This window comes from Elephantulus edwardii, unplaced genomic scaffold, assembly GCF_000299155.1.
Source record: "Elephantulus edwardii isolate Elephantulus edwardi_28Jun2011 unplaced genomic scaffold, EleEdw1.0 scaffold00216, whole genome shotgun sequence".
NCBI lineage: Eukaryota > Metazoa > Chordata > Mammalia > Macroscelidea > Macroscelididae > Elephantulus > Elephantulus edwardii.
This window is the reverse complement of record NW_006399966.1, coordinates 3,407,438-3,425,160: the sequence shown is the minus strand read 5'-3', so window position 1 is coordinate 3,425,160 and position 17,723 is coordinate 3,407,438. Positions and strand designations below refer to the sequence as shown.

At 49.3% G+C, this 17,723-nt stretch overlaps 1 protein-coding gene across 1 annotated transcript; it reads right to left on the bottom strand.

Annotated features, from left to right (window-relative positions):
• Positions 1-223: 223 nt before the first annotated feature.
• Positions 224-7,956, bottom strand: DCAKD (dephospho-CoA kinase domain containing). Its single transcript, XM_006897878.1, has 4 exons — positions 7,801-7,956; positions 6,559-6,762; positions 2,879-2,966; positions 224-515 (listed from the first exon to the last, which is right to left on the bottom strand). The coding sequence occupies exons 1-4, from the start codon at positions 7,910-7,912 to the stop codon at positions 224-226; spliced, it is 696 nt and encodes a 231-aa protein (XP_006897940.1). The 5' UTR covers positions 7,913-7,956.
• Positions 7,957-17,723: the final 9,767 nt, after the last annotated feature.

The window sequence follows — 17,723 nt, the reverse complement described above, 5'->3', positions numbered from 1 at the left end:
TGTGCTGCTGTCATCACCATAGGGGATACTGTTGTGGTGGCACCAGAGGGAAGAACAACAGCTCTGACAGTTGTTTCTCTGCTTTCAACAGGATGCTTTCCCAGGAAGGGTCCGTGCATTGCATGGCCCAGTCCAGCTACAGTGTGTGTGTGTGGGGGGGGGGGCTGGTTGAGAACAGGTGCGTGACCTGGTGTTTCTTTCCCTCCATGGCACACACACCGGGCTAATGGGAGAGCAGGAAGTAGCGGGTGAGCCAGTAGAGGAGGCCAGCGACACCGAGAAGGCCTGTGACAACCCCGAGCCGCAGGGGTAGGTACTCTAGGGAGCGCTCCAGCTCCGTGTGCAGGAGGACGACTTGGCCTCTGGTGGCGCTCCACTCCCCCGAGTTGTCCAAAACATGGCGGGCCATGTGGACTTTGTCCTCCAGGGGCAGCTGGGCCGAGATGCGGGCCTCGGCGTCCTCACGGGTCAGACTGTTCCGCTTCATGAGTCGCTTCAGCTGTGTGTCTCGGTCACTGTGAATGGAGGAGGAGGACTGTGTGAGCGCTGCAGGCCCAGCTTCCCTCCCCCAGGACACCACAGGGCTCAGGAAGGCCAGCCTGGAGCAGGATCTGGAGTTAGATCTTTCTTGGAGTCTCGGTCCTGCTCCACTGGCATACTCAGAGTTCCACTTTCAGGCAAAGGAGGTGGGAGCTAGTCTCCCCTCACTCTACTCCTTGCGAGGACCCTGCTGGCTAGGCTGGCGGCGGTCAGTCCTCAGCACTGGGGTCCTCTGCACTGCCCCTCTGGCTCTAAGCCCCTGGATAGGGAATGAGGTAAGGAAGGGCTGTAGCACCGTTTTATGTCACCCGAGGCCTCTCTGCTTTGTCACCAGACCTGTCTAGTTATAAGATGAGAGGACTTGATCACTGCAGCTGGGTCTCTTAGGGATCTTGGGAAGCAGGCTAGGCAACACCAGGCCTGTGCGAGTGGCAGCCCACCCCCCGACAATGAACTGCAAGAGGCCACTGGCTTCCTTAAGTACAGGGGATAGTGTGCTTCACGTTATCATCACATGGTCAACCCCTGCTCAGCTGAGAACAAGGACAGTCCAACCTTATTTAGAGGAATGAGAGCTGGGACAATCTGGGTGAATGGAGATGGCTCAGAGCCTGTGGGTGCACATTCTGCTGAGGACATGGCTGAGACACAAGGCCCTCTGATCTGTGAAGCCAGAATCTCCCCGAACCCTGTGTGGGGACCCAGAAACAGTCTTGATAGGGTTCGCTTAAGCCTTACTATTTGTAGTATGTGTCTTTGTGGTAATGGGATTTCCCCCAATCACCTATTCCACTACTGGCAGGCGCCTCCTGTAATGTGGATATTTACGCTTTGGTACAATCACACAAATGTCCCATGTTACTTCAGAGGTACCACGGATAGCTTGGCCTGAAAAAAAGCCCATGGGTGGGGTGCATACTTCTGTAACTTAAAAGGCCCCTTTAGTGAGAAGCAAATCATCATCCCCTTGTAGCTCTCTGGCACCTCATAACAATCGTACGTACACACCCTCCCCACCCCACACACTCATGGGGGGCTGGCCTGGCACCTGGGATTCTGACAGAGGCTCCAGCTGACAAAGGCTGGAACTGATCTCTTAGAGACCAGGCAGTGGCTACAAAGCCCCACTCATTGACCAGAGGCCACAACTTCCCTGGCTCTTAGCAAACAAACAGAGCAGCACGAAGGAAAACGCAGGATGAGGCTGGTGAGGGTGGACATGAGGTCGTCTGTGACTGCAGATGTACAGTGCGCCCTCGAGTCTCCTTGTGAGGCTGCCCTGCGTCCTGACCTGCACGCTAACAGCGTTCTCGGTTTTTACACATACATGTCCAGGCACAATGTTCCAATTGTGTTATTGAGAATTGAGGCAAAGAGCATTTCCATTCTTCCTGGGCCCGATTTGGTCTCAGTTCACAAACAGGGCACAAAGAATCCACAGAGGCTGAAAGTTTCCATGGGGAGACACAGGCTGATGGGGGAGCTGAGAAGGATGCCCTGAACGCCAGGCTCACAGGATTCACGTGGGCTTTAGGGACAAGCCAGGGCAAGAAACTGAGGGAGTTGGTGGGTTGGGACATTGAGACAGCACTCCAGGCCCCACCTCAGCATGCACGGAGCTCCCCACACATTAATCTCTAGAGAACCACTCTGTGCCCCAAATAGAGTCCAGTGCCCACTGAGGTGTCTGCGGCACTTGTAGGTGGCATCCGGGAAGTTTCTGGGAGGCTGGGACATTGCAGCCTCATCTACTCTCTCACCCTGCTGTGACTCTGACTCATTTTTCCTGACAGCTTGATCCTCCTGTTTGCCAAACCTGGATTCTGGCTTGCTTCATGTCCTCACGGTTCAGAGAACAAAGCTCCTTCCGGAGCTGGGCTCTGACATTTCCCTCCCTGCAACTTTTCGTTCATAAAAATGCCAGGAAAAAAAAATGCCGAGCCTGGGTCATCCTGAACGAACTCCTAAACACACTTTTCTCTGTTAACTCAGAAGGCTCAGCCTTTGCTCTGACCACCTCCTGTTGAAAGATAAAGCGCGTGAAGCAATAAATGTGTGAGTTGCTTTGCAAAGCTGAAAACGCTACCGGAGGGAAAATGAGTCAGTGAACGTGAATGACAACGTGGGCTGAACTGCTGCCGGTGGCCAGCAGGGGGAGCCCTTCCCAAGCTCAGACAGTAGGGTCCATGTGTTCACCTACCCCCAGGTCAGGCCAACCCGGGCCAGGGGGGGGAGTCCACTTCTCTGGTCTCTGGACACTGCTGCCCAACCCTGAGTGCCTCTGCAGAGGAGGGGCACTCCTTCCCAGCGCCTGGGGCTGGGCCCCGCCCCTACTCACCAGTACACCACCACTGTGTGCTTCATGTACTTGAGCAGATTCTTGGTCTCAAAGAGCAGGGGCACATCCAGAATCACATAGCGGTACCCTGGGGAGAGGCCGGAAAACCCACAAGTCCAACTATGCAAGCACGTCCTGAAGATGACTGAGTCATAGGCCACGGGAACAGAAGGGACACCCCTAGAATAGAGGGTCCCAACAATGGGGAGAGACCTTCTAGGACGGCACATCCCAAACCTTAGCTAGGTCCTGTTACTATTCAGAACAGAATGCGGCAGGAAACCCTTTCTGGCTGGACACTCGGGGAAGGCTTGCAGGGAGAATGGCATTTGTGCTCACAGAAGGGGTAGATGTCTGACAGTGGAAAGGGTAAGAGAAGCCTCCCCCGCCCCCCATAGGGGGTAGGGGAGGTGGGGAGGAAGAACTAGATACAAGGCTTCACCTGCTGGGTACTGGACTATGTCCTGGCCTTGATCCTGAACCTCAGGAGCCATAAATTCCAAGCAGGGAAATGACACAGTGAAAGGCTGGGTAGAGTTTTCACAAATAACAACCTCTTCTGCCATACTTCATCTTATCTTTGCTAAAAAAACCCCAAAAGGATCCCCACACTCCTCAGCCCTGTCTGAGCCTGGCCCCTGCTGGAGAAGATGTGTGGTTATCTCTACCAGCTCTCTACAGGTGACTAAAGAGGTCATGGGGTAGCATTTTTTTTTAAATAAAAAGTAGTTTGGCCATCACAGGGTAAAGGCCTGGTGACAACCTGGAAGGCTCCCCCATACCCAAAGGAAACCCAGTTTCTCAGAGACCTAAGAGGCAGACCTCCAGCCAGGACTGGGAATTAGGTCTGGAGGTGGCAGCTGGTGATAACTGACTCCAAGGAGGCAGAAGGCATTGGCGGGTTTCCTACGAACAGGCCAAGGCCAGTCAAGGGCGGCTTCCTCATCCTCTGTGAGGGGGCATATTCGCAGAATGCCCACCCAGAAACATGCTGACTTACATCCTCCCTGTTCTCTTAAGCCCAGCACGCTTGTATTTGTGACAAGGCCAGGAGGGACCCAGGAAGCAGTCAGGGCCGTGGGCAGGGACTGCTTTTTCCCAGCGATAGCTGGTGTGGACAGGACAGAGGCTGCCCCGCTGGTGGGATGATGTGGGGCCCACACCTTCAACCAGACACACCACTACCTGAGTGTCATGACAGGGAGCTCAAGGTGGTGCAAGAAACAAAGGCAACCCGACGGCTGGGTGCCTGAGGTCCAGGGCCTGCTGCCAAGAAACCCGAGAGGACCCCTCCGTTAAGCAAGGTGGCCCAGAGCACAGATTCTGATGGTACAGGTTGTAGTCCTCTATTTGCCCACCATGTGGCCTTGGTGGTGTTGTGTGTCGTAGAGTTGGACCCAACTCATAACTGACCTTCCACTGGATTTTCAGAGGCAGTTAATCACACAGGAGGAGATTGTTCATCCTTCTCCCATGGCAGATTCAAACTCCATGCCTTCGGGATTGCAGTAAAGATTCTTACCACTAGGCCACCAGAGCTCTCTAGGTGGTCTTAGGTCCCTTAAAGAATTCATAAAACTACCTAGCTCACAAGATTTTTATTTTTTTTACCTTACAAGATTAAATGAACAAATATGTGCAAACTCAGCCCCCATTCACGCAGTCCCTTGCTAAGTGGCCATAAGTGATGGTTATTTGACTCTTGATCCAGGAAGAGGGAGGCTGGCCCCCTCCACCCCACCTTGGAGCACCAGCCACAACCTTTTATCTCTGTCTCCTGCTGCACTCCATCACCTCCTCTCCTCTCACTGGCCTTTCTACTCGGCCCTCTCGGGAGCTCATGGCCAGCTCTTTGGTTCACCGGCAAAGGGCTATTCAGCTGTCACATCCCTCCTGCTTGATAAGCTCTGCAAACTATCCTGACTCTATTAAGACATCCGTCTGCCTACACAGAGACCTCCCCAACAGCTGGTGATCTTATCTGACGTTTGATTATACCAACTTTGACAGTTGTATTTGTTATACTCATCAGGGAAAAACTGGGACTGTGCAAGCCACAGCTGTCGTCCCCGTTTTTCACCTTATCGAGCTGAGAAGTGCTTTCCGGCTTTTATTTAAGTGGTGGTGGTGGGGTTGCTGGGGGAGGCTGGGTGGATGACACAGTGGGAGAGCTTGGGAGTGGGTGACATTATTCAATGCTTAATTTCAGAAGGAGAGAGGCACTGTCACCCCGGAGCCCTGCAGATGTACTTGTAACTGGCCTGGGAGCAAACGCAAAAGGGCAGGAATGAAAAGCAGAAGGCTTCGCTCCCAGGCAGGGGAGGGGAGGGGCACTGGCTCATACAGAAAGACAAAGGCAGGGAGACTACAGACTATTCTTAGGGCGGGGGTGCAGGAGGGCCTGTGGCAAAGTGCTGAGAGGGACAGCACAGTGGGTCCAGTGGGGAGGATGTCTGGAGCCAGTTCGAGCCAGCTAGAATGTGGGGAAGCTGGGGGGCTTAATGTCATAGATGTCTGTCAAGTCTTCTCCAGGGAGGTACCGGCTAGGGGTGAATGAAGAGGGTTCCCCACATACTTCATGAGAAGTTTTGAGAAAAAAGGGGTTTGACAATCATTTGGAAGGTTCTCCCATGCCCTGCAGGCAGGAATGGCTCCTCCATATGACTAACAGTGGGAAGCCAAACTGTTGGCACCAAGGCCAATACTGAAGGCCACGTATGCCCAGGGCTGCCTGGCTGATCCTCCAAGTCAGGCCCCAAGTGAGCCCCTTGCCTGACCCTGAGCCACTGCTCTCTGCACTCCACAATGCTCCTGGTGACGGACCCCATCCTGGGCAGAAAGTGTCAGGTCGCACCTGCCCAACACCAGCCTGCAGAACAAGGCTTGATTTGTGGTGTATGGCTTCAAAGAACTTGCTGACAGCTGCATGAACAAAGTTCTAACCAATGGTCACAAATCTCTGCTTTCCAAACACTCTCCCCTTCTCTGCAATTTACTGCTTCTGAAAACCTGCTGGGGGGTCAGCTCCAACTTGACAGTATACAACAACAATAGCAACAACCCCTCCTTGCAGGTGAAGATGCCCCTGGCTATCCCTGCACCTGCCAAGATGACTTTAACCACGATGCCTACCTATCTCTGGATAAAGGTTCCCCAACTAGAACTCCTTCCACCTGCCCTGGCCATCTTGGTCTTTCTCCAACTTCTATTCCAGCTACAAACTTACTTTCCCACCAGTCCCAAATCTGACTCTGACCCTGGTTTGTCGCTGTGTAGTGACTGTCCGTAACATGGACTTTCAGTTCCCCCAAATAGCTTTCCAAGGTCAGCATTCATACCCTGACTATCCAGATGCAGAAACCGGCTGAGGGACGGGATCACTCCGCCAAGTCACACAGCCATGAGGGCCAGGACTTGAATGTGTCAGCTGTTATCATCCCTCTCTGCACCAGAAAAGCCAGCTTACTTCTTAGGGATCATAGATGAAAGGCTTCATGTGCCTCTTCTCATTAAATTGTTAACCTCCTTAAGAGTCCAGGGACATGCGGGGCCGGTACATGGAAGGTGGTATTAATAACAAACAGTGTGAACAGACCAGCCTGGATAAGGAGCTCCCCCCACCCCTAGCCGAGCTGTCCGCAGAGACCGCCCCAGCACTTGTTGTAAACCCTGGCTCTTACCCTGGAGGAAGTACCTGAAGGTCTCCTTCATCATCTCCTTGCGAATCTCGGGGTGGGTGATGGTGTTGAGCAGCCGCCGTAGATCAGCCTGCTTAAAGATCAGGTCTCCCAGAACCTTGCGGTTGATTTCACCGTTCTCCAGCAACACTCCTGGACCGAAGGCCTCCACGATGCGCCGGTGGGCGGGGTATCCTGGCTGGACCACTGTGGCACAGGAGGGAGGCCGGGTCACTGTCAGGAGCACCCAGGCCAGCTGGAGGCGCACAGGTGACTGAGATGACAGGAGGAACCCAGGGTACTCCTTTTAGCTAGAGCAAAACCAAAGTGAAATTGGGGATTCTGGGCTTTTTCTGGAGTTCTGGGGACTGGATGAACCCTGACACTTCTGCCCTGAGCTCATCTTTAAACAGTAACCCAGAAATATCCCCTCAAGTCCTTGAGTTCTATCCTCTTTAAAACTGTCTATATTTAGATCCTTTGCCAGTTCAGAAGCATGATGATTGGGTGTTCATGCTTCTCTATGACATGTGCCATCCTTTCACCCTTGTTATAACATGGGCACATTACCTAAAAAACCCCCAACCAAACAAATCAATATCTATCTATAAGGGGTCAAATTGATGACAACAACTTGAAGGAGTAAACAGGAACCTTAGCGGGGAGAAGGGTGCTCTGGTGCCGCAGTCTGTAACGAGTTGTGCTACCAACTCCAAGGCCACAACTCTCTGGTGGTTCGAATCCACCGTCTGCCCTACTGGAAGAAGATGTGCAATCTCCACCCGTGCAACTGGCAGCCTTGGAAACCGCTGAAGGTTCAGCTTGAGTCAGGTCCGACCTGAGGACAGTCAGTCAGTCAGAGGGCAGAGGGTTGATGTTTCTGGGGAAAATCACTCAGAGCGTGAGAATGGTCTTGAAGAACATGATCAGTCCACTGCCCTGAGGTAACTGCTGGATTTGTCTATGTACTGCGGTGTGGATTCTCAACAGCAAAAATGAGAAACAGAGTAAGAAACGAGGGGAGGGAAGGCAATTAGAGAAAAGAAAGGGCACAGACTTGTCCTGTTGGTAACAGGCAAGATGAAGGAGCAGAGAGGTGCCAATAAGGGCCAAGAGGGCATGAACAGGACAGACAGGAAGCCTATGCCTCCTCTGAGGCCTTGAAGTAAAGGATGAAAAGAATGCGGCACGGTAGAAGAGAGGGTGCTGATAGGAACCCCCCTGACACCCCCTCACAGCACTTACCATACCGGGCAATGACGTCCATGTCAATCACCGCACAGCCCAGCTGCTGGAACACCTGGGCCACGGAGCTCTTGCCCGAGGCAATGCCCCCTGTCAGGCCCACCAGGAACATCTTGGCCAGGAAAGTGGGAGGTCAGAACACAGGGTACCAGGAGCCCGGGAGTCACGGAAGAAGGCTAGAAGGACCTGCTGGTCAGACAAGAACGGGCCTGATCAGTGCTGGGGTTACACCAAGGTGGGGGCGGGGGGTGCGGCCTGGTCAGGGAGAGTCAAGCTGGCGTTGGGGATGCACTGGGTCCATCTGGAGACGGAGAAAGTCTCCAGGCAAAAACCCCTGCAATATTTTTTAAAAATGCTTCTAAAGAAGGAAAACAAACACAAGGAATCAGCTCAGGTGCTGTTAAGCCAAGAGTGCTTTCTGGAGGAGAGTTGGCTTGACTGGCAGGAAGGAGACACTCGTTCCCCCAGTGGGAAACCCAGTTCAAGTTCAGATACCTACAACTCACCCTGCTGAGAAAGAGTGATGCAGTCACAGCTTCCACTCTCTGAATCACCAAACAGAGGCCTACAGGAAAGAAAGGGCCCACCTGCAAGCCACCCAGCAGGGCCCAGGAGAGGTCACAAACAGAACTCAGGAGTCCAGGCCCTTCTGTCCACAGCCCCACCTCCACAGGCAGTCCTGGCCACCAGCTTCACCCTGACACCAGCCCAACGGCCACACGGTGGCTGGACAGCTGCCAGGAGTCGGAGTCCACTTGCTAGGAGCTGGCAACAGTCCCACCACTGCCTGAAAAAATGGTAATTGTTCAATAAACAGTAAGGGAGGAAAGTGAGTTAGGTGGGAGCGGAGGGGCCAACGAAGAGAGAAAAAAACCCCTTCCACACAGTCACATCCCAACTTCTACATCCTCACACTCTGACAATACGCTTCTACAAGTCAGGCTGCATTTTCTGGAGTCGAGCCTCCATGTTTTGGATTTGGATCCTTCGGCTGGAAGAAATTAAATGCAAAGCCAGCTCTCACACACCCTTCCTTCATTGGCAAGTCACTTTTCCGGGACCTTGAGATCTATTGGGTGGCCTTTTTTTTTTCCTGGTTAAACTGCAGATTTACTGTCCTAATTACACTTTGCTCGAGCTTATGCTGAAATGAGTTTGTCTCCCCCGAGAACACACCAAATGACAAGGGGAAGCAGCTCTCAGATATGAGCTGAGAGGATGGGTTGCTTGGGGTTGTGAAGACACCAATCTAGAAGTTTAAATCTGTCTAAGATCATCCTCCCTCTGGAAAGTCAGGAGTGGTGACAAGAAATTACTCAACTTAGAGTCACCACCCAAATCGAGAGACCTATCGATACTGCTGTCCCTAAAGCAATGGAGATTGGCTTCCCTCACCCCAAAAGGCCAGCCTGAAAGAACAGAGGACATGTGCCCTGAGAGTAGGCTGGGGCTTTGAAAGGAGCAAGGGCCAATTTCCCACAGGGCCCTGACTCTACATCAACTGGGTTCAAGCTGCCGTCACCCTGTTACCTAACTATGCCAGACTCAACTGCAGGAGCTGCAAAGACCATTGGCTGAGTCAGCCCCCACCATGCACCACACAGGTGCCAGGACCGCTCCTAAACTGGAAAACCTGTTGCCATGGAGCTAGCTGATCCTGACCCCTGGCAGCCCGCATGCGGCAGAGCTGAATGGTGCTTCACAGGGGTTTCAGGGCTCTGACTGTTCAGAAGCAGATGGTCTTTCTTCCTAGAAGTCTCTGCGTGAGTTTGAATTGTCAACCTTTCAATTACCACCCAAAACCCCCAACTCACTGCTGTTGACTTAATTCCTACGCATAGTGACCTCGTGTGTTACACAGAGTCAAACTGGCCCATAAGGTGTTTTTGGCTGTAATCTTTATGAAAGCAGGTTGTTAGTTCTTTATTCTACAGTGCTGCTTGGTAGATTTGAACCACCAACCTTTCAGTTAGTAGTCACGCACTTAACTATCTGTGCCACTCAGAAACCCCTGGATGCCTTCTGGTATCTGCTAAGTCCCAATCTCTGAGGATGTGTAGCATTTGTGAGGTGTAGCAGAGCTTGGAATCAAATCTAACTCTTCATTTACAGCAGTGAGGAATGAGGGTCAGAGACCCTCACTGGTGTCCCTGCGGCCCCAAGCCCATGCTCCCATCCACCCATTACCCAGGGTCATGACTACTAGCAGAGCCTGGGCAGAATTCAAGGCTCCTGATTTCCTTGTTTAGATCCCTGCACCTTTACTGTATTCTGGGAATGAAATGTTAATTTACCTTATAGACTAAGTAAGACAAAATGACAAAAGTCGATCTGTATGTAGGTCAATTGAGAGCAAGTGTAAATGCTATTTTGATTATCATACCGACCATTTTTCTTCCTGCAGAACAGCATAGTCAGGGGGACTTTAGACAGGGACCAGGGCACAGATATAAATCCCACTGCTCAGCTCTGTTTCAGGGAAAGTTTGATACAATGAATTACTTAATGTGGCCTTTCTAACCACAGTTTGCAGAACATTCAAGAAATGACTGGATCAAAGTATGCAAATGCAGTCCTTGTGGCCCACCACGGGGACTGGATAGTTTGCTAATAACATAATAAGGAGGATGGCACCCTTGTGGGAGTGAGACCATGAAATAAAATGTATAGAATCCTCATAAGGGGACTGATCAGCTTTGCCATCCTACTACACTTAAAATGAACCAATCCGTCAAGTGGAAAAATGGGAACCTCAATACAACTAAGACTGAGTTAGGAGTAGCCCCTAGTCTCTGGACCTAGGACGTGTGCATTAAGAACCTCCTGGATTGAGGCGACAGAGAGAGCTATAGCACTGGAGATTGCAGGAAGCAGCAGGAGGGAAACGGTGGAAGTAGAACCAGGAGAGGAGCAGGAGACAGGTGCCAGGCTTCCTGCAGAGAAAGCTGAGAGCCTTCTGCCGAAGGCTTACTGACAGCATGGCATGCCTCTGGGCACTTACTCGTGGAGCTAAAGAACTTTCTTGTCACTATAAAGAGCTTTTGTAACACTTGCCCAAGGAGGGCAGAGACCAGACTAAAGGGACTAACGTCAGAGAGAAACCTGTCTGTGGATACAGCTGAAAAGGCCAACCTGATTGGAGTACCCTTGAACTTGCACTGTAAACTGCTAAACCCCAAAACGGTCAGAATTATTTCTGAGTTTTGTGTGGCCATTGCAGTGAGTCAACCCAGTAGAGAATGCTGTCGGAGGGACATTTGGTATCAGAAATGGTGAACAGTTGAGAGGGTGGAGGTGTATCTGACCTCTGCCTTCTAAGAATCAGCCTTGGGCTGCTGATCCTGATCCTCTTCCCTCCCTGTGAAATTACAGGAGGCCGGATGGCCCCACCACACCATTTCTACAGCACCCTAATAGATCTCTTCCCTTCTCAGAGTCTTGGATCACCGTCTGCGGAAACAGACCAACAGCTGCTTGGCCTCTGTCAGGATGGCCAAGGGGATCGAGAAGCACATAGTTACAGAGGCTCCGGGCCTCTGGCTTAAAGGAGCTGGACAAATAACAGCTGTTCCCATCCGACAAGCTCCTCCATAACTCAGTCTCTCACCAACAGCTGGCGGAACATCTTTTGAGCTTTGCAATTCTGAGCCACGGATTTCTCAAGCAACCAAAGGAAACCAAAGGTTTTGTCTGCTGGGGTGGTAGAAGACACAGTAGCAACCCAAATCACAGGAGAACAGAGCATCAGCAGACATTAAGAATGGCTCCCCAAGCCCTGAAGGTATGTAGGGGTGCCTTCTGGCCTGTATATCTGCCACAGAGCAAACAAAAGCCCACAGCCCTCCAAGGGCCTGAAAAAAGTTGCTATTGAATTGATTCCAACTCATGGCGACCTCATGCATCCGAGTCCAACTTCCAACAGGCCGATTTTTCTGAATTGATGCCTGGGCCTTTCTGCCCAGGTGTCTCTGGGTGGATTTGACCCACCAACCATCTGGTTAATCTGTGCCACCCAAAGGCATCTCCCAAGACTTAGCAACGAGGAAGTGGAAGCATTGGGTCCAAGCTGCCTCTAAATCCCATCTAGGCCTTTCTGGCAGCATCTCTACAGGCATGTGTGAGGAGATGTGTGGAATCTTCCTTCCCCAGAGCAGCTGGTGGATTTGAACCAATGACTTTTAGGTTAGCAGCCCAAGGTATCTTTGATAACTTGTGCTCACGAACCTCTTGCTGCTCCAGCTCAAGTCATTATTTTCTAGAACTCACTCAAGTCCTCTCTCTCCACCCTCACCTATATTTAGGCAGGTTTTGTTGTGGATTGCTGTCCAGTCAAGCATGACTCATATCGACCCTGTGAACAAAAGACCTGAAGCCTTTCTGTAACTATCATCATTTCTCAAAGTTCATAGAGTTTCCAGAGGCATGTTCTTTATACTTAGGCAGTAGTGCCCCACAACAACTTCTAAATTGCATCCCCTACAAAACTTTAGAAAAGGTACAGAAACCCAGGATCTATCCCAGACCTGCAGATTCTGAATCTCCAGTGGGTCCCTCATGTCCCAGTCAGCTCAGCCCCTGATCTCCTGCTTAAACAAAAAGTTCTGAGCTGGGAACTTAAAAGCCTGGGTTGTAGCTCTCTCATGTCCGGGGGGCTGCAGGCATGCCTCCTCCATCTCTGAGCCTCAGTCTCCACACTAAGAAACAAGGGAGCTGGCCTTCCAGAGCTGCCAACAATGGCGCCAGCTCTTGGGGAGACGGAATCTCAGTGCTGCTTTCTTCCTTTCTCTCTGGGGTTCAGTGCCCTTCTGGAAACAGTAAATAAATGCTCGCCCAGGGGATCAATGAATGACTGACCGCTTCTGGCCCAGAATCTTCCTCCTCAATACCAAAAGCCATTCACAGAGCTGGCTGGTTGGAGGAGGAGGGACAGCTCTGAGTCTCACCATTAGAGAGAGGAGGTGAATGTCCAGTGGAGGGGAGAGAGAAGCGGGCCTCCAGAACTAATTCCACGCAGAGGAGACCTCAGCAAAGGCTTCAATTTGAATCCTTTCATTTCCTTCCTTCTCCAAGTCAATGGAAAGGCAGCAGAGTGGAAAGAAAAGGGTGAGGCTTTGAGTCTGAGGTGGTGTCTTCACTATGATCTGCTGTGAGCTGCCTGAGCCTCCCTCTGTGAAATAAGGATGAGATTCTATTGTGTTTCCTAAATAGTGGGCCCTGCTCATTGATTTTCCCCCCAAACCCTTTTCATTCTTACCTCCAAGGTCCCAATAACCTCAAGGAGACAAAGAGAACACATTCAGGGAAAAAGAGTCTGTTTCTCTGTTTTCAATCTCTTTTGGCAGTGCTGCTGCGGGAAAATGAGTCAGCTATTTCACAGACACTGCAGGGTTTCCAAGGATATCAAACTGTATGGAGGCAGAATGCCTCTTTTTGGTTCCACAGAGCGGCCGGGGGTTTGAACCAATAACCTTTAGGTTAGCAGCCCAAGGTTGAATTCACTATGGCACCAGGGACCCTTAGTCAGGCACCGGGTACTTTCCAAATCAGCGTCCTTGTCCTCCCAAAGCTTATACTTTAGGGCAGAAGGTTAGTGGAAAGAATATAAACAATAAATTCATACTTATGTAGGAATGACTGGTGCAACAAAGAAAAAGGACATAGCTAAGGTATCAGGAATGACAAAGAACACAGTTTCAAATGAAGCTCCAGGGAGGGCCCTCTAAGCAAAGACCTGAGAGAAGTGAGCGAGCAAACCACAGCTCCTCTCCAGAGAAGCCTTGTCAAGCCCCTCAATGTACAGAAGACCCCTGAGTCACTCATTGCCCCTCTTACTCTCTCTCTCTCTCCCTTGAACTTCATACTTTTGTGTGTGAGTCTATTTCAAATGTTCTTAATAAACAAGGCTGACTCAGGCCAAGGTCCATGTCTAGTTTGCACTGTCTCAGCATTGGGCATGATGCTGGGCACATATCCTGGGTGAACTGGTTAAGGTACAGAACCTCTCTGCAACTCAGTCTCTTGATCTGTGAAATGGAGCCAATGGCCATGAGCTCTCTGCAGTGCTGTGAAGAAAACTGAGTTAGTACATGGAAAATGCTCAGAATGGGGCCTGCCACCCAGGAAACACTCAATCAGTGGTTGGTAGTTATTACTATAATGAGAGTTCCTTTTACAGAACAAATGACCAAATGACTCAATCAGCAGGCTCAGGCACCAGCCCACGATGGGAGATGCCTGGGTGTCATATTCTCCTGTCAGCAACAAAGGGGAGGCGAGAAGCCACCCTCCAGCATGACATTTTTCCACTAGAACCTGTTTCTAGCTGCTACAAAATCTCTCCTGGAAGAAACAGAAACTAATAAACCACCCAATGATTAAACAGACTAAGGAATGGACGCAAATGAACATTTCCCCTCTTCCCTCGGGACAGCTCTGAACTTCAGTCTGAAACACGTTCCACTGCTTCCAATTTCCCAATCAGCAGCCCCAAATCTCCCTGTCCGGGGCCAGGACCTCTCTCCCTCATTAGCTCGCAGCTCCGTTTCCTCCTCCTTTCGATGCCTCTCAGGATTTCACTCTGGGCACACTGACCAGCCAACCACTTTGCCTTTGAATTGCTTTCCAAAGGGGATGTATCTATTTTGCTCCAATGATCAATATAATCATTCATGAAAACGAGCCAGTCTCTGCCTTGGGACCCAATTATTTTCTCAGGGAACCAGTCGCTGCAAAAATATATTGTTTTTTCAGTTAACTATTAAGTGCTATTTTTATATACGATTTCCCAGCTCCTAATCTCTCATTATTGGTGAGGGACTGCTGTTTAAGCCTCTGAGCATAAATTCTGGCAATGCAGCTTGGCCTATAGGTTCCACTTACTCCAAGTGACCAACAACCTGCACGGAGTCCAAGAGGAGGTACGCATGGTCAGGATCCTCTCCGCCCCACCTGCCTACAGCAGGAGAGGAAAAAAAGCACATTTCTCTCTTCTCTTTGTCTACTCTCTCAGCACAAACTAGTGAGATTTTATGAGTAGGCAGGGAGGCTGATTGGAGAGAGGACTGTGCTGGAGTTTATGCAGAAAAAGGCCCACAGACAACCCCAACTCTCAGACACCAAACTGTCAGAGGCTCGAGTCTGGATCATCCCTTAACAAGCTGTGATGCCTGGAGCAGTTCATGTCAGCATTCTGAGCTTGTTTCCTTGAGCTTAAAAATGAATGACTACAGACTTCTCACAGGGGTCTTGTCAGAACTAAATGAGGTGACATAGTCATGGTCACTTCATCTTCCCCAACTCCGTGTGGGACTTGCCATGGTCACTGCAGTTCACTCCGTTTCATAAATGGCACCCAAACCTTTCAGTTGCTCAAGCCAAAACCCCTGGTGTCATTAAAATTCACATCATAAAAATAAAATATCTAGGAATGGCTGAATGTAAAACCAGTTTGCTCTGTAAATGTTCACTCAAGTCACAAATCCCAAAACCTGGGGCCACAATGGAGTACTATGTAACTCCAGTGACTGCAGCAATGGGCTCAAGTGTGTCAGGGATGATGAGGACGACACAGGACAGACAGGGTTCAGATCTGTTGTTCAAAGGGTTGCTACAAGTCGTACTCGATGATGACAGGTAACAACAACAATGTAATATTAAAGAATGATAAAAAGTTAAAAAATAGCCATGGCACCAATGAATCTAGAAGATAACATGCTGAGTGAAATGCCAGTCACAAAAGGACAAGTATCATATGTTGTTGTGTGCCATGAGTCAGAGCCGACTTAGCTGACCCTGCAGCGGGATTTCAGAGGCAATAAATCACATGGGAGGGAATGGCTATACAGAGCGAATGGGTCCCTCTGAGCAACGGGTGGATTCAAACTGTGTGCCTTTGGGATTGCAGCACCGTTTCTTACCACCAGGCCACCAGAGCTCTAAACATTGTATAAGACTATTATAATAATATTCTACTATTACCCATCAACAAACGAATGGCTAGAGAAGCTGTGGTATATTCGCACAATGGAATACTATGCTGCATTAAAAAACAAGGAACTCATGCAATATTATTCAAAATGGTTGACTCTGGAGAACATTATGCTGAGTGAAATATCCCAGTCACAAAAGGACAAATATTACATGATGCCACTGTTGTAGAATGGGACTGTCCTTGGGGTTGGGGAGAGACTGAGTAAGATGGGTTCAATAATGTATACTGAAAAAAAAATAATGTATACTGCACTGAAACAGAGGAGGGAGAGAACCGTTTAAAAGAGAGATATAACTGGGTATTTCTGTCATCACAGGAGACTAGAGCGAGGGCTACATGGTGGAGGGGACCTGGGGGAGGGTTTGTAAAACAATGAAAGAATCTTTTCTTTTACTTTTCCATAATTTTTGGACTCATGTACTTATAACTTGTTAGTCAAATTTGTGTCTTCTAGGTTGCAACACCCCCATGATACATCTTCAAGGATATGAACATGTACAGCCAAGCACAATCAATAAGAGTGCATCTAAATTCCAAAATCAATCTCCATAACAGTCTATGTGTTTCCTACTGCCAAAGGGGCCCTTTAGGGTAGTGAGAGAAGATCTTCACCCTGAAACCCACAGCGTCCCTTTTCAGCAGGAAGTAGCTTAGAGAATACGCCATCCCCTTTTCCTTATGACTCAGGGTGAAGTCTCTCTCAGGGAGGAGTGATAGGGAATGGCAAAGGACACACTGACAAAGAAGATTAATCAGAACTGGCTTTGACAAGCACTGTGGCATTTGGACAAGAACAAACTGGGAGGAGGGTAGAGAGAATAGTGCAACAATGAATGAGTGGAAGCCCAAAATCTCTGTAAATGTTTATGAAAATTAATAAAATATAATTATAGAAAAAAAAATATTCTACTATTACAGGAAGCTCTGGTGGCCTAGTGGTAAGAAGATGTGCTGCAATCACAAAAGCATGCAGTTCAAATCCACCAGCTGGTCATCAGGAGAAGGATGGACAACCTCCTCCTGTGTAATTTGCTGCCTCTGAAAACCCACTGGAGGGTCAGCTATGAGTAACAGCAAACAACAACAACAACAGTATTATAAAAAGCTGAAGAAAGGTTTATAAACAGAATACTTTTTGTGATGACCAGTAGGGATGGGAGAGGAGGGAAAGAGGAGTAAAAATAAACAGGTTATTTCTCATCTCTTTCTCATTGTCATCTCATTTCCAAGCTATGGAACCAACTTATAGCTGACCCTTCAGAGGCTGTAAATTACACAAGAGAAGACAGTCTATCGCCCCCGGAGCAGCTGGAGGATTTAAATCACCTGTTTTTGGATTGACAGTCCTACTACCCACAAGGCCACCAGAGGTCCCAAAATTGTTAAAAGACATGTATTAAAGGGGAGCTCTGGTGGCCTAGTGGCAAGGAGCTGCAACTACAATCCCAGAGAAGCACGGTTCAAATCCACCAGATGCTCTGCCGGGAAAGGAGGGAAAATCTCCTCCTGTACCAGTCAGATCTGATTTGACGGTATACTCACATAATAATAATAATAAAAGACATGTATTAAGATGAGTGAAAGAAAAGGCAATGTGAAATAAGGGAATGAGATCCAGTGGGGACCTGAAAAGACCAAGTAAGAGTAGGCATAAACCAATGGTGATTAATTTTATAAAATACAATGTATATGTGTGATCATTTGAAACACAATATGAATGCAGGAACGTGGGAAATGCAATGTACTTGAATGACACACATGTGTACAAATTTTGTATGCAGATTAATATAAAATAAAGTGGGGGGAAATAATCCGGCATTATAATTAATTAATTGTTATTAATGTTATAAACCAAAATATGAATGATTGCATCAAAACCCACTATAAACTTTTACTCATATCACAATAAAAGAAAAAGTATTTATAGGTCTGG

Excerpts from the sequence above, each read along its gene's own strand:
- DCAKD (XM_006897878.1), bottom strand. The coding sequence starts at position 7,912 with ATGTTCCTGGTGGGCCTGACAGGGGGCATTGCCTCGGGCAAGAGCTCC. Across the intron at positions 6,763-7,800 it reads GGACGTCATTGCCCGGTATG|TGGTCCAGCCAGGATACCCC; the intron begins GTAAGTGCTGTG and ends CCTGTGCCACAG. Across the intron at positions 516-2,878 it reads CACACAGTGGTGGTGTACTG|TGACCGAGACACACAGCTGA; the intron begins GTGAGTAGGGGC and ends CTCCATTCACAG.